Raw genomic sequence first — 27560 nt, forward strand, 5'->3', positions numbered from 1 at the left:
TCTTAACCAAGTCAATGAAGTGTAAAATATAGGTCAAAATCGCTCCAATTCTATTAATTTCATTAAATACAAGGAAACATCTATGGCATTTTACATATCATTTTGCCAAATGGGCTTCATTGAAAGCATTTTTTTTCAAGAATATTATCAAATTTTACTACTTGATTTCTCTCCTACGAAAATTAGGTGAAAGCAAATGATATAGGGAGGTGGGCATATAAAGAAATTGGAAAGAAAACTTGACCTTGAAAAGGAATAAAAGCATCATGCGAGGATTAAATGTACTTGACGATCAAGAAAAAACAAATCCATGTACCAACTGCAAACCTATCAGAATCCCAAACTTCTGCCCTCGGAGTGGTCAGTTGGCGAAACAGATAGCGTACTCGCCTTTACCCAATACAGTCGGTGTTTGATTCCCCAATATGACTGAAAGGTAGGCATCTACCTGACCATGTTTTTATTTCTCCCGGCAATCCAGTTTTCTCCCACATTAAGACCCTGCTTTAATACTACATCTTGGCCAACAAGAGTAATTTATACAAGTTGATGAAACTTGCTTCATAATTAATGTAAAATGGATAAAGTTGGATGAAAACAAACCTCGGCCCTGCTCCACGCATGCGAACATGTCCATGATGTGGTTGAGACATGAGTTGTAGGATTCGTCAGCGTTGGCGGGGACCTGTCCCAGACAAAGGTCTAAACACTTGTTCGGCACCAGTCTTCTCTTACAGCAGCCTGCATGGTTCTTACCCTCTGTACAATAAAGTGTCATCATAGTTGTTTATCTTACGGTACAGTTCAGGCAAAAGAACTTATTACAGGTGCTAACTACCTTACGGTACAGTTCAGGCAAAAGAACTTATCATAGTTGCTGATATTACTGTAAATTTCAACCACTGTAGGTTTCCTCACTCCTGACTCATTAGATAAACCTGCTAGGAGATGGTAAATATTTTTGGTTACCCGCTAGTGGGTAACACCTTGGACGTGATTTCATTGGTCAATTTATTACATTTGACGTCACATGACAATGCTTTGCTACGTCATCTTCCATTGTGATGTCATGATTACATACAGCAATTGTTTCCCCCCCATCGGAAGCCGAATAAGTGTATTTTCAAGGGAACATATGGCTTTCCAGATGAAACATGATCGTTATGGGAGAAAAAGGTCCCCAAACTCGTGATGGTAGGTTATCATGTTTATCTAACACTTGTTAGTTAATTTTCAAATTGTAAAAGACACTCGGTGAACCTTGTGCCTTTATACAATTTGAAAATTAACTAACTCGAGTTAGATAAACATGATAACCAACCATCACTCTTTGGGGAAACTCCATATAGTTGCTTATCCCACTGTTTAAGTAACTGTTCAAATAAATACGTTTGTCTATACAATGTATAACTATCTTTTATTCCTGTGTATTATATCGAAACTAAAAACACTCTTTGTCTTGGAAGGTAGCAAGAAGGCCTATTTTGTTGAGTTTCGCTATAGCATTACCTACCTGAGGCACATTTGAGGATCTTAAGAAGATCAGCGTCACAGGCAGTGACAGCATCAAACCCTACACTGACAGAGTAAGGGGTACAGGCTGGCATACATGTAGCAGATACACCCTCGGTCACACAGCAGTCTGGAATTGCAGAAACACTATACAGCCTTATGTTATATAAGGCAAATCCCCCCCTACACTGACAGAGTAAGGGGTACAGGTGGGCACACATGTAACAGATACACCCTCGGTCACACAGCAGTCTGGAATTACAGAATTACAGAAACACTATACAGCCTTATGTTATATAAGGCAAATAACCCCCTACACTGACAGAGTAAGGGGTACAGGTGGGCACACATGTAACAGATACACCCTCGGTCACACAGCAGTCTGGAATTGCAGAAACACTATACAGCCTTATGTTATATAAGGCAAATCCCCCCCTACACTGACAGAGTAAGGGGTACAGGTGGGCATACATGTACCAGATACACCCTCGGTCACACAGCAGTCTGGAATTGCAGAAACACTATACAGCCTTATGTTATATAAGGTAAATACCCCCCTACACTGACAGAGTAAGGGCTACAGGTGGGCACACATGTAACAGATACACCCTCGGTCACACAGCAGTCTGGAATTACAGAATTACAGAAACACTATACAGCCTTATGTTATATAAGGTAAATACCCCCCTACACTGACAGAGTAAGGGCTACAGGTGGGCACACATGTAACAGATACACCCTCGGTCACACAGCAGTCTGGAATTGCAGAAACACTATACAGCCTTATGTTATATAAGGGAAATACCCCCCTACACTGACAGAGTAAGGGGTACAGGTGGGCATACATGTAACAGATACACCCTCGGTCACACAGCAGTCTGGAATTACAGAAACACTATACAGCCTTATGTTATATAAGGTAAATACCCCCCTACACTGACAGAGTAAGGGGTACAGGTGGGCACACATGTAACAGATACACCCTCGGTCACACAGCAGTCTGGAATTACAGAAACACTATACAGCCTTATGTTATATAAGGCAAATACCCCCCTACACTGACAGAGTAAGGGGTACAGGCGGGCATACATGTAACAGATACACCCTCGGTCACACAGCAGTCTGGAATTACAGAAACACTATACAGCCTTATGTTATATAAGGCAAATACCCCCCTACACTGACAGAGTAAGGGGTACAGGCGGGCATACATGTAACAGATACACCCTCGGTCACACAGCAGTCTGGAATTACAGAAACACTATACAGCCTTATGTTATATAAGGCAAATACCCCCCTACACTGACAGAGTAAGGGGTACAGGCGGGCATACATGTAACAGATACACCCTCGGTCACACAGCAGTCTGGAATTACAGAAACACTATACAGCCTTATGTTATATAAGGCAAATACCCCCCTACACTGACAGAGTAAGGGGTACAGGCGGGCATACATGTAACAGATACACCCTCGGTCACACAGCAGTCTGGAATTACAGAAACACTATACAGCCTTATGTTATATAAGGCAAATACCCCCCTACACTGACAGAGTAAGGGGTACAGGCGGGCATACATGTAACAGATACACCCTCGGTCACACAGCAGTCTGGAATTACAGAAACACTATACAGCCTTATGTTATATAAGGCAAATACCCCCCTACACTGACAGAGTAAGGGGTACAGGCGGGCATACATGTAACAGATACACCCTCGGTCACACAGCAGTCTGGAATTACAGAAACACTATACAGCCTTATGTTATATAAGGCAAATACCCCCCTACACTGACAGAGTAAGGGGTACAGGCGGGCATACATGTAACAGATACACCCTCGGTCACACAGCAGTCTGGAATTACAGAAACACTATACAGCCTTATGTTATATAAGGCAAATACCCCCCTACACTGACAGAGTAAGGGGTACAGGCGGGCATACATGTAACAGATACACCCTCGGTCACACAGCAGTCTGGAATTACAGAAACACTATACAGCCTTATGTTATATAAGGCAAATACCCCCCTACACTGACAGAGTAAGGGGTACAGGCGGGCATACATGTAACAGATACACCCTCGGTCACACAGCAGTCTGGAATTACAGAAACACTATACAGCCTTATGTTATATAAGGCAAATACCCCCCTACACTGACAGAGTAAGGGGTACAGGCGGGCATACATGTAACAGATACACCCTCGGTCACACAGCAGTCTGGAATTACAGAAACACTATACAGCCTTATGTTATATAAGGCAAATACCCCCCTACACTGACAGAGTAAGGGGTACAGGCGGGCATACATGTAACAGATACACCCTCGGTCACACAGCAGTCTGGAATTACAGAAACACTATACAGTCTTATGTTATATAAGGCAAATACCCCCCTACACTGACAGAGTAAGGGGTACAGGCAGGCATACATGTAGCAGATACACCCTCGGTCACACAGCAGTCTGGAATTACAGAAACACTGTACACTGTCTTATGTTATAAAAGGCAAATACCCCCCTACACTAACAGAGTAAGGGGTACAGGCGGGCATACATGTAACAGATACACCCTCGGTCACACAGCAGTCTGGAATTACAGAAACACTATACAGCCTTATGTTATATAAGGCAAATACCCCCCTACACTGACAGAGTAAGGGGTACAGGCGGGCATACATGTAACAGATACACCCTCGGTCACACAGCAGTCTGGAATTACAGAAACACTATACAGCCTTATGTTATATAAGGCAAATACCCCCCTACACTGACAGAGTAAGGGGTACAGGCGGGCATACATGTAACAGATACACCCTCGGTCACACAGCAGTCTGGAATTACAGAAACACTATACAGCCTTATGTTATATAAGGCAAATACCCCCCTACACTGACAGAGTAAGGGGTACAGGCGGGCATACATGTAACAGATACACCCTCGGTCACACAGCAGTCTGGAATTACAGAAACACTATACAGCCTTATGTTATATAAGGCAAATACCCCCCTACACTGACAGAGTAAGGGGTACAGGCGGGCATACATGTAACAGATACACCCTCGGTCACACAGCAGTCTGGAATTACAGAAACACTATACAGCCTTATGTTATATAAGGCAAATACCCCCCTACACTGACAGAGTAAGGGGTACAGGCGGGCATACATGTAACAGATACACCCTCGGTCACACAGCAGTCTGGAATTACAGAAACACTATACAGCCTTATGTTATATAAGGCAAATACCCCCCTACACTGACAGAGTAAGGGGTACAGGCGGGCATACATGTAACAGATACACCCTCGGTCACACAGCAGTCTGGAATTACAGAAACACTATACAGCCTTATGTTATATAAGGCAAATACCCCCCTACACTGACAGAGTAAGGGGTACAGGCAGGCATACATGTAACAGATACACCCTCGGTCACACAGCAGTCTGGAATTACAGAAACACTATACAGCCTTATGTTATATAAGGCAAATACCCCCCTACACTGACAGAGTAAGGGGTACAGGCAGGCAAACATGTAGCAGATAAACCCTCGGTCACACAGCAGTCTGGAATTACAGAAACACTGTACATGTATACAGCCTTATGCTATATTAGGCAAATACCCCCCTACAGATCTAGATCTCCTGTGTACTAAGGGTAAATTTATCATCACTGCAAATATTACACAGGGCAAATATGGATTTTACTGGTGAAGGATTCAAGTTTGACTTGGTAAAACTCAGAGCAAATATGGATTTTACTGGTAAAGAATTCAAGTTTGACTTGGTAAAACTCAGAGCAAATATGGATTTTACTGGTGAAGGATTCAAGTTTGACTTGGTAAAATTCTGGGCAAATGTTGATTTTACTGGTGAAGGATTTAAGTTTGACTTGGTAAAATTCAGGGCAAATACATGTATGGATTTTACTGGTGAAGGATTCAAGTTTGACTTGGTAAAACTCAGGGCAAATATGGACTTTACTGGTGAAGGATTCAAGTTTGACTTGGTAAAATTCAGGGCAAAGATGGATTTTACTGGTGAATGATTAAAGTTTGACTTGGTAAAATTCAGGGCAAAGATGGATTTTACTGGTGAAGTATTCAAGTTTGACTTAAAAAAATTCAGGGCAAATATGGATTTTACTGGTGAAGTATTCAAGTTTGACTTGGTAAAACTCAGGGCAAATATGGATTTTACTGGTGAAGGATTCAAGTTTGACTTGGTAAAATTCGGGGCAAATATGGATTTTACTGGTGAATGATTCAAGTTTGACTTAATAAAATTCAGGGCAAATATGGATTTTACTGGTGAAGTATTCAAGTTTGACTTAATAAAATTCAGGGCAAATATGGATTTTACTGGTGAAGTATTCAAGTTTGACTTGGTATAACTCAGGGCAAATATGGATTTTACTGGTGAATGATTCAAGTTTGACTTAATAAAATTCAGGGCAAATATGGATTTTACTGGTGAAGGATTCAAGTTTGACTTGGTAAAACTCAGGGCAAATATGGATTTTACTGGTGAAGGATTAAAGTTTGACTTGGTAAAATTCAGGGCAAATATGGATTTTACTGGTGAAGTATTCAAGTTTGACTTGGTAAAACTCAGGGCAAATATGGATTTTACTGGTGAAGGTTTAAAGTTTGACTTGAAAAAAGTTTCTGTTGTACATGTTCAGGTATGCAATAATTCAGAGAACCAAGGTTTGACAACATTTGACTACAGAAAAACAGATGGATGGACAGACAGATTCCAGTATCTTCCATACATTCATTACAGAGGGGTTTTAATAAAAAAAAGTATAACATTGGAATTATTGATCTATGGAAAATAATGAATATATTCAATTTTAACATCAGTCTGGTATAGCTAGAAAGTAAGTAGTTCTTTTTACCTGTAAAGTTGAAGTTCTGGCTCACGTTCGGAATCACCGGGGGAGGTGCTGCCTCTACATGAAATAAAAAAAACATCACCTGTTTTACGTAGGTCATTTTTATACAGCGCATACAGAACATTTCAGTTGAATTCAAGTAAAATCTTCTCTGTTATATAGAATGTACATTGCATTACTCAACAGATAACACTGCGGAGGATTATTAAGTAGCATCTTCCATAAGATTCATTAGTTTGGAAAAATTGTATGCATCAAAGCCATATACCTTGACGAAGGGTCAAGTCCGTTTTGAAACAGTGCCACACTTTTAATATGCCCCTTGGTTGTGTATAAAGTAAAAGTTAATTTTGATGCATATTTTTGTAGCATTTATATGCATATCATCTGATGTCTCAGATTGCACAAGTGCATTGCTAGTATGATTGAATATAATTCATGGGGCTTTAGCCAGAGTGAAATATATACATATATTATACATTTGCACAATAAACCAGAGTAAGTGGACAAATTGTGTTTCAACAATGTTTTATACATCACAATCAGTAAAACAATGCTAGTTTCCAGAGTTGATAAGACAAAGTAGACATACTATGATTTAAGAGGGAAAATACTGTGACCAAATTTCTTAAGCGGTGCTGATAAGACAGGGGGCCATTGAAGAGAGGTTAAACTGTACAAAGAGATCACAGGACAGATAACTCATCTGTGTGAGGTAAATAACTGGTAACTGTTACAATTAAATTTTCTTTTGGTCCTGATTAAGGCCTCCGAGCAGGACTTATTTCATTTGCTGGGTTTCTAATTATTATTTTTTCCTGCTACCATATGGTTTCCTGATTTTTCTCAGCTACTTACTCTCCAGAATCTAATGAAACCCTAACACAAGTATTGATATCAATATTAAAATGTACAGAGCGTATTCTTCTGATCGGACATCAAACATGGCTGCCATATTGGTCCAAAGTTTGATATTGATCGATTGATGAAATTCGGTATGAGGGGTGTGTAATATGGCCCTGCATCGACAACTGCAAGCTCTGTTTCCTGATTGGACAAGATATGGCCACTGTAAACTGACTTCTGATTGGTCAAAATTCAGATATTGTCTGATTTTGCTCAAATTTGGTATGTAGGTGTATTATTGAATTGCGAACTGTTTCAGATGCATCGTTTGTGATAATGGGGGCCTGTTGCCATTCAAACTTGTTTTCGTTAGGTTTGTGAGGTTAATATATTAGCTCCAAAAAATAGCTCTGTATCAATTACTGATGCATGTCCCTATAACTACCTGTGATATTAAGGTTGTGAACAGACGAAATTTCAGTTCCCTTTATGGCGCACTTGTAATGGCCCTGGTCCTCTTCCTGAAGACCAGCAATCACCAACGTGAAGAAACTATACGGGCCAGAATCTGTAATAAAAACAAGTCACTGTATGTAAATGTCTGTACATTGAATTTTTGAAAGGATATTTCTACAGGCAAGATATTTTTCGCAATTTCGTGGGTTAGTAAAAGTGATCGCAAAAACATGGTCCATAGAATAATATTACAACCGTAAAAATGAGCTGTGATGATATACATCATAACTGTATTGTCGTCAGGAAAGAGCGAGTATGTGGCTGTAACGTTTTTATATACATCAAGAGTATAACACAAGATGTTTGAAAATAAATTGTACCACACATCTAATAGTTTTGTTGAAGATTTTTTTTTTTTCAAAGTGAGGAATAATGTAAATAGTTGACATTGAGTCCACTCCACACTACACACGATAATGTGTCATGTGACCACTGACCTGCCGGTCGCTGGACACTGTAGCGGGTCTCGGTAATACCCTTCTCGATAAAAACTTCGTAGCCGGAGGAAATCAAGACATTGTGGTTCACAAACGTCCAAGTAACCTGCAACACCATCAATAAAATGTTCTGAAAACGCTTGTGAATCCTGGTGGAAATTTACACTTTATTAAATATATTTGTTACTTAAAGGCAAAAATCCACTTGCATAGCCCCATACCATGATATTTGTCAACTATATGCACAACACCTTACACATTTTCCTTATTTTTTCAAATTGAAAATTTAATGTGGATATTTTTTGTGTATCAATCAATATAGACACTAATTTTGGTCGATTAAGATTTTGTAAAATTGCAAGCAAGCGACATTAATTTACTATAGAGGAAAATTGTTTTGATTAATGTATATGCTAATTGTATTGATTGTATAAATTGTGCTTTAGAGTGGCTTATTCTAGCTAGATAGGGCGCTGTATCAAGTGTTGTAAATTATTATTTTATGACATTTTAAAATATTCACATCAAAGACCAAATCTCCTTAGTGGTTGAAACAGCAAGTTAGTTTCACATGCACAGACAAATATAAGGTAAAACAGCCTGCAAATTTGTTTAACTCATTCACCCCTGAAGACACATTTGAACTCTTCCAATTCAAAGGTTGGAATAGTTCATTATGAAACTTCAGGGGTGAATGAATTAACTCCATCTTGTACATTAGAAGTAATAAAACAAAGCTTTTGATTCAGCTAAGACAGAGCTTTTAACTCATTCACCCCTGAAATTTCATAATGAACTATTCGAACCTTTGCATTGGAATAGTTCAAATGTGTCTTCAGGGGTTAATGAGTTAATTCAGTTAAATTTAATATGGGTCAGAACTTAAATAAAAACAATGTGACAGTCCCAATGTACAATCATAATATTACACAGCTAGTATTTTTTTTATTTTTTTATTTTTGTTAAATTGTTATAATTTCCATGGGAAATATCTTTTCTACGGACAACTGAAATTTGTGATTCATGTATATGTATTTACCGTAGATGACCCGATATTCTTGACTTTACATTCCATGCGGACTGTATTTCCAACATTGGCCTGGTGGTTCATCGGACTGGTCTGATCGATTTGGGACTGCTGCTGGCCCACCAAAAGGTCTGGTGAAATAAAAAAAAAATAAAAAACACATTTAAGGATCCCCGTTTCACTGCCAAAAACTGTAACCAATTAGTAATTAAAACTGTTTTCCAGCATGAATATAGCTTTGATAAATCATTTCTGAAAAGAAAACCATATAACTTGCAGGAATTTTAAAGATCTCAAAGATGTTCGAAGTTCAACAATTTGGGAGTTGAGTCAATGTCTCAATGTTTTGATTTTTATCCCAATGGTCCCGCAAAGTTTGAAATTTTTAAGTTTTACTGTAATGTATATAGCAATACCTCAATATCAATTTCTTCATTTGTCAATGTATAGACTAATGTCATTCAAATGTCCTCTTTTGCAAAAAACTGCCCTACATGTCATAGTATCAAATAGTAAATCCTATCAAAATACGTTTTTTATATAATTTATAGTATTTATGGGTTTGACTGGACAATTTGGACCACATTTTTACTGAAGATTCTAAAGCAATAAGTACACTGTTTTAAAGTTAATTAAGAAAACGATTGATCAATGATGGTTTCAGCATTGTCAGTGTATTGCGATATAGCAGGCCGACAAAATAATTCAATGTGATCATACACAATTAAGTATCACAATGATATACATATGATTCAATGAATCGTTTCAACCCTAAAACCAACAAATAGAAAGTCCCATATTGTACAGAGTATAATAGAATGTACCATGAAGGGTAACATATTTCATGTAGCTGTTCATTATTAAACAGTACTAGCTGTCCATTCGTGTATTTAAGAATGGACAGGCATACATGCATGTACACACTACATACTAGCCTAATAATGGACAGTTTCAACAAACATAATTTTAAGCACTAACAAATTTTAGAAGAAAACTCACAATTTACTTACAATAAATGGCCAGATTCATGTACATGTACATATATAAGAAATAGGTGGTAACCTGAAGATGTTATATATATCTAGGGCTTTAATTTTATTCATTGTAGTTTGTTTAAATATGACATTAACTGCAACAATTGCTCTAGATCAAGGTAAATATGTAAATCTGGTACAAAATACTAGCTGCTTCCTACCTACATAGCTACTCGGCTAGGGAGAACATCTCTTTAGCTCATTCCGTATAAGACTAGTAAACCAGAGATCCTGGGTACGACTCCTAGCGGAGGCAATGCAAAACAATGACCCCTGTTACACTGGCGCCCATCTATGGAACCAAGAAATTATTGACAAATATACTCAGCGATACTTTTAAAAGAATCGCTATGACCTAAGATGACTCGGGACAAGTATTTTCCTGAAAGGACCTGAAAGGACCTGAAAGGAAGTACCGGGTATGTTTTCCTGGTACAAAATAGCTTCCTACTAATTTGGTTATGGAGATTTTCACTTTAGCTCATTTGGTGGAGTGTAAGACTATAATAAGTAAACCACAGATCCTGGGTTCGACTCCTAAGGGCATGGAGGCATTTAAGAAATATTGGCCTCTGTTTATACTTATATAAAAAGATATACCATATAGGAAAATTAACATTTCTCCCTAAAATTTGGAAAATTAACATTTCTCCCAAAATTTTCCTTAAGTTATATTCAGCAAGTAGGAGGAAGTTATAGCTCGGAATATGAATTTGACCATTGACCTTAATGTGACCTTAACCTTGAGTGTACAGACTCAACTGGTACAAAACAAACTCAGGGAGCATCAATCAATAAAGTTAGGAATTGAGAAAAAAACGACATGGGTCGACGTCCCAAATATAACAATGGAGGCGCCAGATACAATTTGGTTTGGAAGATGTAGAAGAAACACCCTAGCTTCCCCCTTGTTCTACATATAACATTAGTCGCCTCAAGCTCTTACTGTAACATACACAGGGCTCATGAAATCTTTAATTTCCTGGAAGCTGATGCTGGGGCACACAGACTAACTAAACAATGAACTACCTCTATTATGGAGCTGATCAAGACACTGTGTGTACCCACGGCAAATTCTTTATGTGTAGCAATTTCTGTATTATAAAATCTGACCTCTGCCCATACTTACCAAAGTTACAAATGAAAACCAGTAACAATACAGTAGAAAACTCCATTTTCATGTCTTTATTATGTTAATGTTTTCTGAACTGTAAGTCGACGCTAACTCCTCCTTCACACAGTTTGTTTCATTTTCTGCAAAACAAAAACAAAAAAACAATGAAAGAAACAGGTTGTTTTAAAAGGAATTCTTCATACTTATTTTCTTTAATTTTCATAGGTGATATCAATAATAAACATTTAGTTCTATCAGTGAGGTCTACACAACAGTTTGACAATGGTTCAGATTCACTAGAGGGGCAATTTGCAAGTATTCATATAGCAGAAATTAACATTTTAAAGCAACTGTCGGTTGTGCGTTATATATGTACTTTGAATTGTGTATTGGGTAATAAATAAATGAGCCGCCAGCTGGGATTTGGGTCCTTAACTTCTAGCTAATGAAAAGGGAGAAAAACGGGAATTCCGACAGGCGTCATATTTCAATTCTATTTCTGTTTCGCGCGAAAACGGAAAACTCACTTGCTTTACAAGAATGTACAATATAACTTTTATTATCCCCAAAACATATACATATAATGTAACTACTGAAACTAGAAGGCTATCTCTTAATTATTCAAACAATATCATACACTTTAGATATCAATAATTAATCAAATTGACTTAAATATCGAAGCGACAGGGATTTCCCGTTTTCTGGTGCGCACACTTCCGGTAGATTGTTTACATTCGCTACGGAAGATGATAGACACGGTGGCTGCATTTAAACTTGTGACATGTCGCAGCCTATCTTCCACCCAATTTGAAGTATATGAATTGATGTGATAGTGTGATAGCTGCATAGCTAGACGATCAGTTCAGTCACTTCTTTCCCGTTTCTTCAACTAGTAATCTTGCTAAATGTTGGCCAGGTTCAGGCGTGTGGGACAAGGGGGTGCAGGCTAACTTGCACGTCTACATTTATACAATGTGACTTGCAGTTTCAAAACACAAATAAGTTAATCGACTAGTCATGTTTTCTGTACTTTAATAATATCAACGTGCATTATCTCGAGAATGTAAGGACGCTTTTTTGATGCAGTTCTTTGAATGCATGGGAACACTTAGTACATTATATATACTAATATTAATACCCGGCCTCCTCTGCCCCGATTAAAAAAATATCGTCGTCAGAAAGCTACGTTATCGCAGCTAGGGAACACTCAGAAGAAAGAAAAACATGCTGTAAAATATGAGCATGTACAGCAAAGATTCCAAGGTATGTAAACATTAAGAAAAATATGTGTATTTTTTATTGTATAATGAGGTAAATGACCAAATGCTTTAAATGAATAGAAAGCGTCTTCAAGTGACAACAAGCGTCGCCAGACAAAATCTTTAAAAATACCGAATAAAATAAGCGATATCAGAAGATTTGTTGTCAATATGACTATAATACACCTTTATATCAAATTTCAATTTGATATTTGAAAAATTGACCGAGTTATGATGAATTGAATTTTACGATCTGCGGCGTGGCACGTGTGTGAATTGAACTCCGCAGATCGTGAAGCGTCTTCAGACTTTACCTCTAAGATTAACCTATAAAATAAGCAACATCAGAAAATATGTTTTTCATATGACTATGAACACCTATGTGCCAAACTTCAGGTCGATATTTGAAAAAATGACATAGAAATGACAAATTGAATTTTTACGATTGGCGCCGTTGCATAAAGAAATCTACAGATCGTGAAGCGTCTTCAAACTATATCCCTAAAATTAATCTAAAAAAGTAAGCAACATCAGACGATATGTTATTCATATGAATATAACACACTTTTATACCAAATTTCAGTTTGATATTTGAGATAAATTTTAAGATGTACATGTACAAGTATGAAAATTTACAGCGTATCACACATGTGTGCACACATATATAAGGACTTCGCATAGCTGTAAACGGCCACCCCGGATTATATTGCTGTGTAAACACTGGTATAGCATTTTGTTTGTTTTATTATTTGTTGTTTCCCTCGTCAGAATGGATGATTTTATTTCAGTTCCATGGATGATTTTTTTTCAGTTCCATTCTTTGTAGAAGTTACCAGACTGCTACGGACTCTTTGTCTGTAATATATGTTCGTGTGACTATATATATGTAATGTGTTTGAAAACATATAAATACTGCGTTTTTATTTGTAGACTTTAAATAAAAATAAGATAAAAAAAATAACTTTTAATAAAGCTTAATGCTTAATACCATCGGTATTTTCATATTTTTAGTGATTCCTGCAGTATTGTTAACATGTCATTCGTAGAAGTAAAAACAAAAGTCGGTTTTCTAGCACACATGTTTTGGGAACTTTTAACTTTTAGAGCTTTATCTAATGTTGACAATTCCCGCAAGACAACTAAGCTTGAAATCTTGCGCGTGCGCGGCCAGTTCATAGTCACCGGTACCAACGACCATCAAAAGTATTGCAATTGTTGCATGCTGAATCAGCTTGGGAACTCATTTTTCTGCGTACACCATCCACGAACTTAGACTTAATCTAATTACGTGGTACATCATAGTATTGAGACTGATGAATAGTATAAAGTACATAAGCCCTGAATTCGATCAGGAACTTCATAAGTTTGAAACTTGAGCATGTGATTCATTGATTTGCAATTGTTGTTTTTCAATCTTTTTTGTAAAACACCCCTCGCTTGATCCTTTCTGACCAATATGTCTCTATACGTGTTCCATACGACTCATCAATCTTTAGCAAGATAGTAATTGATTTTATATTAAATATCAATTCAGTAAACTTTTCTTGCGTATTTTGTCATAGACTATGCATAAACTGACCTTTTTAGGGGCACCATCTTGTTTAATATAAAGTAATATAGAGGTCTCATTGTTAACGTAATTGATTGTACCATCACATGCACAACAGCATGTCAGTGAAACAATGTTTATACAGCAATATGATCCGGGCTGGTCGTATTCAGCTATACGGTCGAAGTCCTACGTACATGTAGACATATGTGACACGCCGAGAGCTTCATCCGTGTACTCATAAAACTTAAATACCCCACGATAACTCGGTAATTTAGCCCCTGAAATCCATCGTTTTTGATTGTACAATGTTGTTTTTCACGTCCAATAAATGTGTTGAGAATGCATTTTTTTTATAAAACTGTTTTACTTCACAATATAGCTGTATATTTTATATATTGTGTTGCATAGATGATCACCAAACCTTGTTTGTACCAGGTATATATAAATCGGTTTTTAATGCATATACTTTCTGTTGATATGTATATTAAATGTTCATTTTAGGGGAACAAAAGGTGAAACCTGCACTTGGCGGGGAGGAGACTGATGTGAGACTAGTTATGAGAGGGAAAGCCATTCCTGAAGTTTTCTAGAAAGTGGTGATAAAGGCCAGGGACCTTCTCTGCCTACACTAGATGTAACTAGAACACTGACAGGTCAGTAAGGGCCCCGTCTGGTGGCCATATATCCCCCATAATCATCAAGAAGCAATATGCCCATTCAGCTGAGCTTGACGTTTGACATTAGGACTTCAAAAAGAATCGCAAGGAAGCAAAATATACATTTTATATGTACTATGATGCGAGTCTTGTTTCCTTCCACCTCCATATTTGCTGGGCTAACAGAAATGTAAATACCGGTGTAATACTCATTTGTTAGCTTTGATTTGTTTTATTTCACCTTATATACCTCCTCCATCCAGAACCAGGGTAAAAGTCAGAGATCCACTTTGTCTTTGACCTTTGGACCCAAATGACCTTGACCATTAACCCAGTGACCCTGATCTGTCAGTTGACTTATTCTTTAATTCCGACCAACTTTGCTTCATAATATCATAACAAAATGTTCATCAGTGAAAAATACAAAACTTGACCTTGACCCTTTGAACCCCGTAACCTGGACCTTGACAGTTGACTCTGTGTTAAGTTCTGAACAAGTTTGCTACATAATAACATAAAATGACCTTGACATTACGTCAGTTGACTCCTTTTTAAATTCGAACCAACTTTGCTTGTGAAAGATACAAAATTTGACCTGGACCTTTGACCCAGTGACCTTGCCCTTTTGGTCAAATGACTCCTTGTTTAATTCCCATAAACATTGCTTCAAAGTGTCATAATGAAATGTTAACCAGCAAAAAAATACTTAATTTTACCTTGACCTTTGACCGAGTGACCTTGACCTTAGGTCAGTTGACACTTTGTAAAATTCCGACCAACTTTGCTTCATAAAGTCATAACAAAATGTTCATCAGGGAAAAGATACAAAATTTGACCGTGACCTTTGACCCAGTGACCTTGACCTTTGGTCAATTGACTCCTTGTTTAATTCTGAGCAACATTGCTTCAAAGTGTCATACCAAAATGTTCGTCAGTGAAAAGATGCAAAATTTGACCTTGACCTTTGAACCTAATGACCTTGACCTTTGACTTTGAATTTTTACCTCAATGTGTATTTTTGTGAACTGAACATCTTGACCAAGTTTCATATACATCGGTCAATAAAGTTTCATATACATCGGTCAATAAATACCAAAGTTATCAGCCAGGAACAAAATTTGTGGACAGACAGAGAGACAGACAGACAGAGAGACAGACAGACAGACAGACAGACAGACAGACAGAGTAATTACTTTAGGGCACCCGTATCTCCGATACGGGGCCCTAATTAGGCTCATATTGGTTATCTATCCAAACAAAGGAATGATGACATACTGTGTTTAAAATCTACTTTTTAGACTAATAGTGCATTTCAGTGACTATTCAGAATGGACTGGCCTAAGGACGGTCTTTCTGTGGATGTCAAAGTGTTTACTTGAGGTAGAAGGTGAGGCCAAAATGTGTAGTGATGTGATATGAGTATTGAGATTTTCCTTGGCCAATAAAATGCTGGGAAATGAACAGTTATTTATTATCTACAAAAAAAAACAGTATTGAATATAGGAATAATATAGTCTGTGCCTTAACTAAAATGCCTGTTTTGTTTTCTGAAAATGATGTTTAACAAATATTTGAGAAAAACAATCACTAAATTAAAACAGCAAGATTTTGAAGTTTTTCATTCAAATGAAAAATGGTACTGTTGAAACAAGTGACCTTATCAACCTCACATATTTACCAGCATTTTCAACTAAAATAGAATAGTCAAATACTTATTACACAGGATTGTACTGTACTGAGTGGTTGGGTGGTGAAGTGGATAGCGCACTTGCCTTTCACCAAGGCGGCCGGGGTTCAATTCCCCAATCAGGCGTGAACAGATATGGGGTCACCTGCCCGATCACGTTGGTTTTCTCTGGGTACCCAGTTTCCTCAAATAACACACACACCCAAAAATATATAAGATGAAATATGTTGTTTCATATTGTTGTAAAATAAATAATGTTTATCTTTAATTCCTGTACGAGTTTTGACCAAAGTGTCGCAAGGATATCTACGCTAAAGAGAAATAAAAATTGTAATTAATCCGTAACATAAAAAGCCACGATTTTCTTTGTTGTATTTTTAGATATAATCTCTTCAATACATTAAAAAATCGTTGAGCTGGGCATGACTGACATTCAAAGTTGCGACGTAAAAGACAGTGACCACGCTTGCAACGTCAAATCTTGCACCACTTTATTTCATGTATGTCATGGTCATTACAAAGTGGTATAGATTTGTGAACACTGATTCAAGTTTTTGTTGTAAACATATTTTTGTCACAGCTATAACCAGAAGAAAACTGTAGAGATGTCAGTCTTCAAAGTTCAAAAGTACAGAAGTAATATTTGTACCATGGTCATATGGAACCCTATTTGTTTTACATTTCAGTATTTGTGTATGACTTAATAACATATTTAATTATTTCCCTTTAAATGCTCTGGAATTTCCCTTTACAATCATGCTCTTACCCTTACCCTAACTTCTGGAGTGAAGCCAGAAATAAGCAGTTAAAATGAATATACATATATATGTTACCCGCCAGAATCAATCTTAAAAGTAACGTTAGAAATTATGATGTTGCAAGCGACGTCAGAAGTCATATAGCATACTTCTATGTATGACGTATCTTTAAAGTGGCGTCAAATCATCAAATATTGAAGGACTGACATATTATTTTATTTTGTGCTATAAATTCACTAGTAGTGTAGTATTTTCCATTTCATATAAATGTACCATTGTGTGACTTTCGTAACAGTGACCTTGGCCTTAGAAATTTGTTCTACCTCTTTTGCACACATACATTTCACAATGTATCACCATGTCAAATTTCAGAGATTTTCTCCGAAAAACAAAAGTGTGGAAGGACAGACAGACAGAAAGCTAAAGACAGACAGACAGACAGATGGACACAGCTGGCTTTACTACAGTGACCAAATAATTATAAATTATCCATATAACGGAGAAAGTCAGTTATTAACATGAAACTGTATACTGTATATATACGTACAAACAGGAAACCCATGGAGCTTATTTACATGTAGCTTACATGTTCCAGATGGCTTTGGCCAGCCATGCATCAACATTGGTTTGGTTAGATTTAATTTTGTTTGTGTTTTATTATATACTATTATGTCCTTTTAATAGCTGTGGTGATCACAGGGCCAGGTTTTGATGGTGGAGGAAAACCTGAGTGCCTGGATCGAGAAAAACCACCGATTAATTAGTGGCCAATACCTGGTGACTGCTATACGTGTACATGTACATCATTAGTACCTGTACCTGGATCTACCTGCGTAATGCCATGCAAATGGAATATCTGACCTTCAGGACATGTAATATTACCTGTGCCTTATATATTAATCCTACAACTGTAGGCTGGTTTTTTTTACATGTACACCATACCCATAATATTACAGAAGGCATATAAGCTTTAAGCATATCCCTGATACTTTATATACACTTTCCCTGCAGCAAAGGTGCTAGTACATGTGTGGTCTATTGCTCAAGGGTGTATTACAAATGTACCTTCTCTGCCAGTGGCAGTTAATTATCGTCGAGTCCATAAGCACTTTATGATCAGCGGAGCAATATATAAAGAGACATGCCATACGTTTTTCACGATACCTTATTTTCAAATTGGGTTCTATATGTGAATTTACTTTTTTATAATAGTTATAAGTTTTCCTGACTTTGTTTACCTTTTTTTCTTTGCACACTACCAGAACATTAGCCAACACACAACTCTGTTGGTGCTATTTACAAAAGATTCCATTTCCTAGATTGTTAAAGATGATAACTTAATTGATTTGCAAAGCAATTGTTACGGCAAATTTAACATTGCGTCTATGGAAATTATTTCAAAGTAATATATAACATTTTTGCAGAGATGAAAAGGAATATCTCAATAACATGGACAAGTTTAAATTGTTGATTTAAGTGATTATATAAATCTATGCCCAGATGATCATGACACTAAAAACAAATCAGCCAATAAGACCTCTTTTAACATTGTTCCTCCACACCCAGGCGAGTATTTGAGCCCCTTTATTTGTATAACAATTGGTCTTTAAATTTCTAGGCTCAGGATATATATGCTGCCTCCTCATGGTTCTGCGATACAAGTTTCCGGAACACAAGAAATGTGGTTTTGCAGTCACATATAGGATAAAAGAGGGGCATGAACACTTTTTGTACAAAAATAACTCAGTAGCAGACTAATTTTGTCACAAACAACTGTAAATTGTTAACAAAAATGGCTGATTAAATTTCCCTTCTTGAAAGGGTTTATACATAACTATCTACTGACTTAGTGTATAAGTACCCTTTTGTTTGACTTGCAGTCTAAAACCACACACCAGTATTTCAGCATGTTGTTGTGAAGGGCTGTTAGATTTTTGAGGTAAACCAATAGTACACATGCATGTCTATAAAAAACCCGGTCAAATTCGGAGGGTAAAGACATTTCGAAAATGATGAATTTAGTTGACATCTGTCCAGCAGCTTGCATTGAGAAGAAATGATGTTTAAATTAGCATATTGTACATGTACATGGTAGATTAGATTAACAAATGATATTTTTCACAACATTAGCTTGAATTTTTTATACAGCATATATATATCAATATTGACATATATTATTTAATTTCAATAATTTATTCATACATAATTTTATGAGATAAACAAGATAGAACTTGAGATCCACTTTGCATGCATGCACTTCACAGCAATTGTACATACATACAATCTATATATATACATGTATATTTTTATACGAAAGTGCCTTGTAAACATTATTTCTATTCAATAGTGTATTGTGAATGCAGGGGCGTAACAAACGGGTTTTCAATGTGTAAGCCCAATGATGAAGTGTGCTGCCGAAGGCAGGTATGATTCCCCCCCCCCCCCCCACCCCNTTTTATATCATATAGTCTATGTTGTGTTTATTTTTATTTTTTTATTTTGTCAAAAATGATGTGTAAGCCCGGGCTTTTTTGCTACATAGGTTGTTACGTGCCTGGAATGACTCAGTGACAATTTCTATACGACATGTAAATTAACAAGTATATACATGTGTATACAATATGCACTTAATTAATTTTCAAAATTCAATAACATAAATCTCTGTAGATAATAAAATCAATAAAATGCATGTTCAACAAATGCCAGGCACACTTGTAATAAGGAATTATCATTATTAAATATTAAAATTGTAATGCTTTACTAGCTAGAATGTGTAAACTTACATGTAATTATTAGCATAGAACTGTGAATAAACACCCCTTCCCCTTTAAGTCAATTTGATTAAGCACCCCGGTGAATACGATATATATTAGTTGACACCGAGACGGATGATTTCTTGACATAATGTTATATGATCATACATAAAAAACTATACATACATTATTATTATGACAGACAACACATCTTACCATTACATGAAAATACTTCTCATATTCTGACCCCATTTACTTTGTTGTATTACGGCACGGACTTCAATCTAATCTAATTCCGTGATTACTGTAACAAGTATTTTTAAAATGAAAAAAAATAGTTTCATCATGAAATGAATACTGCAACAGACAATATACCTGTAGAAATATGACCTGCATGAATACTTGTTTACATTAACCATTACAAGTTCATGATCAGGTTGCAATTGAATGACCTAGATCAAATGTATCAAAACTGTCCTACCTACATAAGTACATGTATACCCAGTATATATGTATATGTATATATATATATACCTGATCCTTATAAGTACCTGCACTGTGTACCTGTGTTAGTCGTCTGAAGTTTGTATATACCTGCTACTGGTAAGGCAAAATCTATGTAACTGTCAAATTGCCCTCCCTAGGCGAGAGACTCCCTCATTTCAACCAAAATTTACCAAACTCCCTCAAAACTTCCCCATTCAAGTCCAAACTCACACAAACTGGAAATCTACATCCTGTGGTCAAATGATCTCCTAGTTAATACAGGGCGTGTGTAATGATCATAACACGTACAGGTGTGTCTGAATCAAATCAATGCTTTTTTCAAATTTATTTTTATACATAAAAATGGAAAGATAAATTAACATTGAGCAAAGCAGTTTCAGTTGCGTTTCGAATTCAGGCACTTTCTCCCTCATTCGAAAATGTGGAATGAGGGAGATCTCCCTCATTGGAGGTTTTAGAGGTTGACATCTATGTTAAATCTATCTTTATAAAGACATTAATTTGTTCTTTTTTAATCTTCTATTCTTATTTTGAGGAAAGGAATATACGTCATTTGAAGCTAACAAATAACATCATACGTTATTCTTCAAATTGAAATATTCACATTGCCGGATGTAGCTTATATTATGCAATATACATGTAATGTGCAAATTAGCATAAGCTAAATATAGACCTCTGCTAACAATGATAAATATTGGCAAGCTAGCGATAGATGACAGAATAAAAATATTCTTAACTGACTTTAATGACAGATAATTCAAATTATAATAAATAAGCATTTTACTTAGCAATGACATAGTACTATCTACATATGATCGACACTTTCTTACCCAGTATATATATATATGTGCATGTACAGTACATGTGACCTTTTTGCCTTCTTACAGGATGAAAATTAATTATACCTAACATTCTTTTGCCCTAAAATAGATTTTGACATGCATGATAATATATATATTAGAAACGAAAATCATGTACAAATTTTTGTGAAATTTTCTAGCTTCTGATCATTCACTAATATCATTAATTCACTCACATGATTAAAATTCATTAAATGTGCATAATTCCCATTGTTTTCAGTTTCACAAACAAAATGTTTCGTATTTCAAACATGTAATTATAGAGCACTTACACAATCAACAGTTTACAGTAATTTATAGTTTGAAAATGGATCCAGATTTGTCTTACTCCTCAAATAAAAATTTAACTTAATTTATTTTTTAAATCAAAAGGAACTAGTGCATATATATACCAAAGTACTGAAATGTACACATATGCATGTACATCTTTGATAAATTATTGAATTAAAAAGGAACCACCTAAACAATTGTTTTTATTATAGATCTTTGAAATTTGAATGTCACACAGATTTATATAAACAGCTATATATACAAGCATGTTCATTGTCAACAGTATTTAATCTTTTAAATGGCTAGGTCATTTTTCAGACATTTTTGAGACATGATCGTGACCCGAATAATAAAGGAATTACAAAAATAGTTTATTTTGTGCTTTACCTCAAAACTGTGTCATTGCATGTACCAGTGACCTTGAAATGAAGGTGTCAACACCACATTGTCTAGTGATATACACGGTCAACACAGGCCTATCCAAATATCATTTGGGTCTGTAATGATATACTTAGCTTGCAGCAATATACCTGGTCTGGTAAATTTAAAAGTATTGTTCAGAATTTAGGACCCGAACCTAGGATGGGTGGGGTGGCCAGAAATCGTACAACACAGCGTATATACATGTATGTAAACATATTGTTATTCATGTAGCTAGATTCACTGGTGGGGAACTAAAATTCAACTTAGCATTCACCGGTGGGCGGTGACTACATGATCGTGTTTGAATGGTCATTATGATATATCCTAGTTGTCATCACAGGCACCCCCTCCCCTAATAGAAGTAATAAGGCCTAAACAAGAGATCCCAGATGGATGTTTGGGGCCTAACATCATAAGATCTTCATTAGTTGTGTCGACTTTTGATTAAAACCTCATACAGCTGAGTTAACGTTTGACAGTGTCAATTTTTTAAAAGTTAAATCATCATTTGAATTATCAATGAAAATAGAAATGTGTAAAATATATATATATATATCAATCTGCCCGAAGAAGCCCTAGAAGGCAGAAAGGCCTAGCGGACGATCTGAAAAAATTATGTTTTTATTCTATATTTTCCTTCGCAAGGACTTATTTATTTATTATCTACTATATATATATGTATATAAAACAAAAAAAGTTTCTGCTTTCTGTCACCCATATTTTTACTTCTGACCAAACGAAATATCATAAAGATCGGTCAAGTACTTCTGGAGAAATAATGATAACAAACATTAACCGTCAAAATTGAAGATTGCTGCCTGGTGGCCATCTTGTTTTTACAACAAGTCTCAAAATGAAACATGCACAACTAAAGACAAAAGTAACACCAACTTATGAAATTTGAGAAAGACCTGTCCAGTACTTGTTGAGGAATGTTGATAACAATCTTGAACTGTCAAAATCCAAGATGGATGATTGGTGGCCATCTTGTTTTTTAACCAATCAGTTTTAAAATGAAATATGCACAACTAAGGACCAATGCAAACTGTGTAATTTTAGAATGATTAAAATTGTTACAGTGCTCCTTGAGAAATAGTGAAAACAAAACTTGAACTGTCAAGGTCAGGTCATCTTGTTTTTATGGCGTCTCAAATTGAAACATGCACAACTATTATAAGGACCTGAAACTAAAGGAAACCTATAAGGAAATTTGAGAAAAATCTGTCAAGGACATCTTGAGAACAAGTGATAACAAGATTTTGTTAAGGACGGCCAATGGACCACGGACCAACGATGAAGAATGATGAACAGCCCACTTGAGGATGGTGGACTAAAAATGTCCCTTTATCACTTCATGTTAAATTCTTCCTGTTTATGTTTGAAAGCTTTGTTAGAGAAACAAATTCACTGAAATTGCACCAGAATATAGTAATACATTGCTCAGTGGAAACATTAATTTTGTTTATATCCAACTGTGTCAACTAATTCACCTCTGAAATATCATAATGAACTATGCCAACCTTAAGATTGGAAGAGTTCAAATGTGTCTTCAGGGATGAATAAGTTAAACTAATTAAACAAGTTTTGAATTTCCTGAGATGAAAATACATCCCTACGTAATAAAACAAGCAAAATATCCTCTTAATGACAGATATGAAAATATATCCCCTCAAACTTATGATTGGTCTATAATGGTATAAACCCTTTATACATATAATAATTAGATTATATATAAATGTAATATCTACCCTGGGTACGTTCTGTCTATGTACCGTATATGTGTAACTATTTGGAGCTCAAAGAAGACAGTGACAGGGAAAGATCTAGAGCATTGACCCGGAACTCCTATTCATGGTGAGTCGCAAGCAATGGTAGAAAAAAATGGGTCGTCCCTGACAGGGAAACATTGAATAGCACATACCCAGTCAACATCGAAAGGTCACATACCACAAGGCCTGCCAACCTAAGATATATATAGATACTCTTAAGAGTCTATAGACATCGTAGCTTCTACGTTTTATAGCTACCTGAAAAGTCTGACACTCATCCGACCACGGCCAGAGGCTGTGTGTACATTAAATAGGTATATTCATATTTCTAACTCATTCACCCCTGAAAGTTCATAATGAACTATTCCAACCAATAAATTGGAAGAGTTCAAGTGTGTCTTCAGGGGTGAATGATGCAATATATCTCAACAATCTTGTAATTGTTTTATGTTTTTTAATATCTCGACAATATTTTCAAAACGGTGAAACCATTTTCAGAAATTCTGTTTCTTAGGTCAGAAAACTACCAAATAAGACTTGGTATATTATGACATCCTGCCTAATCTGACCGATTGATGTCGTGTTCTAGTGAAGGGTTCAGATTGAATAGGTTTCACTGTATTGAAATTTCTTTATTTTATCAGTTTTCCTTTTCTCTACCCTGAAATGCTCCACTATGAATTTGTCGAAATAAAAAGATTGCAAAGCTAAACTGGATGATGATGATGATGATGATGATGATGAAATCTAACAGAATAAAACTGTATGTGTATGCATGTAATTATATAAGCATATATCCAATATGCTTCTGCAGTTTTATGAGTAATTCATACATATAGCTTCAAAGATAATTTTACATGCATTTTCTACTGCTGCATCCAAATATATACTCTTTTGTGATTAACAAGTCTAGATCTCCTAGCTTAGAAATGAAAAATATAATCTCCTTGCCTAGAAATGAACTACTGCGGTAAGTATTTAGGAATTTCAACTAATGCCTTAAAAATAGTAATTTTTATTCCCTGCTATAACCCTTCAGCAATTAAGGTACATCAAACATCAAATGTATATACGTACTGGTTGTCAGTATAATGTGAGTATAGGCAGAATTAATCCTGTCAATGTGCTATGTAGGTGCCTTCTGCATGGCACCATGTAGTTCAGTGAAGTAGCACTCTAAACTCAGCATCAGATATGTGCTATCACAAGCAGGGAGATTCACCAACATACCCTGTCTCCGGTATACACAAGCATAAATTATACAAATGAAGGCATGTCCTAAAATAACATTGTAGCTATTTATAGAAGGCTTAACCATATAAACCAAACTAGGTAAACAGTTCAAAGTCTCATAAACATTCCTAATTAAATTAAGGAAATTCTTATCTTCAGTAATACTTTCCAGCTTAAAAACTCAAATTAAGGGTTTTCCTTAAATTAAGCATCATTTTATAAAGCACTTATCAAAAATAATTCTCAAAAAAATAACCATCAAGAATAACATTTGTTATGTAAGTCATCAGTAAATTACGAAGGAATAGGTGCATATATATAGCCTGGAAAAAGGTTTGGGGAGACTTACATTATATAGGATAATGTACTTTACATTTAGGTTGAGATTATATATGTTGAAAAAATCTACCTTTTATACAATTTTTCTCTCTCAAACCTGCATGTTCGTTATCCTATGTAAGATGACAATAATAACCAAACCAACAGTTTTAAATAAAAAAAAATACATTTCATTACTATAGAGTGACATATTACCGGTCTGGAATCAACATTGCACCTTTATAGACTTTGGTTAAGGAGTTACTCTGAGATTACAGGTATACAGGAAAAGTCATAACTCATTTCATATGCAATGACGTGTACAGGGACTTCCACTATGTAATGACGAAATCAAAGGGTGCAGAGATGCGATATCAAGGGCTGACCCCGGGGATTTCTAAGATGACATGCTAAGGACCGTCAACTTTTTTCCCCTAAAATTATGTTACTTATTGCCATATTGTGTTTTACTTAAGGCTGTGATACGATCTATTTCTAACTTATTGAAATATCTGTTTGCTTTAGTTTACAACAAGGATTTCAGTTGACTATTGTTATTTTGCTATTTCAGACGTCAAAAAAATTTTCCCCTTATTTTTGGAGAGTCAAAATACATTCTGTACATGATTGTTAGCACAAGCATTTGAAAATATAAATTAAATAAACTTATCATTTATGACCAGCATTTCTACCTCAGATTCCATTTACTTACATTGTACATTTGTATCTCTGATGTTTTTGGATTAAAATAGTGTTTTTTGCTTAACACATTATTTTTGTGTATGTAGACACTATAGTTTTTATTTTATCATCTGCTATAAAATTTAGTTGCTTTTAGTATTCAGTTGTCCAAACTATTTTACTAAGAACGATCTGTTTGGGAGTAAATCTAATCATATGTAGTTAGACATTAATTGTGACTTCTTGAATGGCCAGGATTGAGTTACAGTCCATCTTCACACTTTAGTTTGGCCTTGTTGCACTTTCTCTTTCCTGTTACAATTACAGGGTGACTGATGGTTCCTTACATCCTTGTTTTTGTTATCAAAGTGTCTTTGCTGACTACGTTTATGTGTAAGACTAGAAAATAATCTCTTCAACTACAATTTAGTCCTGAAGACTACTTTACCAATCAAAACCTAGTGTCTTAATCTGTACACCAACATTTTATTGAAAACAATGCCTTCTAAATGAAGTATATTTTATCTATCGTTCACCAGTCTGCAACACTGTGTATTTACATACAACTTATATATATATAATCAGGTCCAGTACACTCTGCCATTTGAGCTATATAGCTATAAAGACCTATATAGCTAAATCCACCTATAAATTATAGCTGTATTGAGCTATAATTTCTCAGATTTCAATTTTCATTAAATTAAATCAAAGTCGCATAAAACAATAAAGTTTATGGTAATGTTGACTACAAAAAGCATACAGTTACATGTTTATTTTCATTTTTTCATAAATGTAAAATTTCCGATTTTTTTACATCATTCTTTTTTTTTTAAATAATATTTATAATTGATGTCTTTTGTTATTATCAACCTCATGATACGATCTTCTTTTAAAAGCGACTTTGTTTCATTTTCCTTAAAAAAGAAAATCACTTGAAAATAGCTCAAAAGACCTATTTCAGATAGGTCAATAGAGCTATTATAGGTCTTCACAGCTATATAGCTCAATCGGCAGAGTGTACTGGACCTGATAATGTCAGATATGTTACATTGTATAACCTGCTGTCAATACACAAGGTGTCAAGTAGAACAGGTGCGCGTTTTTATTGCCATGTTTGTGCTTTCAAAATGATGCTTACGCATTAACGAAAAAACAGGCTGATATGGACACCAATTAAATTACTTAATCAAATTAATAATATATATTTAGGGTAAAAAACGACAACTTTACCTGGATTTGCAGACTGCGCCTGTTTATATCTCATGACATGGAACTAACCTGAAGCGCTCGGACATTATCATTCTCAAGCAGATGGATATGCCCATAAGTTTGAACTAACAGCAGCACATTAGTTACGTTAATACAAGGGAAGTAACTGTGTAAGAGAGCAAATTACAAACATGACCGTCACGTCAAATTATGAAAAGAAATGAAGATTTTTTATTAAGCAATTA

General features: G+C 35.7%; 2 protein-coding genes across 2 annotated transcripts in view; both read right to left on the minus strand.

The window, feature by feature from the left end:
- The window catches only part of LOC110455654 (Ig-like and fibronectin type-III domain-containing protein 1), a 37042-nt gene extending 35394 nt beyond the window's left edge, over nucleotides 1–1648 (minus strand). Inside the window, exons 1-2 of the mRNA XM_021505901.1 lie at nucleotides 1514–1648; nucleotides 604–759 (exon numbers count right to left, since the gene is read on the minus strand). Of these exons, the coding sequence (XP_021361576.1) occupies nucleotides 604–759; nucleotides 1514–1607 (250 nt within the window). The 5' untranslated portion in view covers nucleotides 1608–1648. The remainder of the gene's footprint in view (nucleotides 1–603; nucleotides 760–1513) is intronic.
- Nucleotides 1649–3881: 2233 nt separating this feature from the next.
- Nucleotides 3882–27418, minus strand: LOC110455712. The gene is made up of 7 exons (XM_021506022.1): nucleotides 27337–27418; nucleotides 11396–11520; nucleotides 9245–9363; nucleotides 8206–8311; nucleotides 7698–7820; nucleotides 6410–6463; nucleotides 3882–3976 (listed from the first exon to the last, which is right to left on the minus strand). Exons 2-7 carry the CDS (start codon nucleotides 11445–11447, stop codon nucleotides 3882–3884), a joined length of 549 nt encoding a protein of 182 aa, XP_021361697.1. The 5' UTR covers nucleotides 11448–11520; nucleotides 27337–27418.
- Between the last annotated feature and the right edge of the window lie 142 nt (nucleotides 27419–27560).

The sequence above is a fragment of the Mizuhopecten yessoensis genome, unplaced genomic scaffold (genome assembly GCF_002113885.1).
Source record: "Mizuhopecten yessoensis strain PY_sf001 unplaced genomic scaffold, ASM211388v2 scaffold8361, whole genome shotgun sequence".
NCBI classification, from domain to species: domain Eukaryota; kingdom Metazoa; phylum Mollusca; class Bivalvia; order Pectinida; family Pectinidae; genus Mizuhopecten; species Mizuhopecten yessoensis.

Coding starts and splice junctions, on each gene's coding strand:
- LOC110455712 (XM_021506022.1), bottom strand. CDS start 11,447: ATGAAAATGGAGTTTTCTACTGTATTGTTACTGGTTTTCATTTGTAAC. Junction 9,364..11,395: donor GGTTTTCATTTGTAACTTTG/GTAAGTATGGGC, acceptor TTATTTCACCAG/ACCTTTTGGTGGGCCAGCAG. Junction 3,977..6,409: donor CCAGAACTTCAACTTTACAG/GTAAAAAGAACT, acceptor CTGTAATTCCAG/ACTGCTGTGTGACCGAGGGT.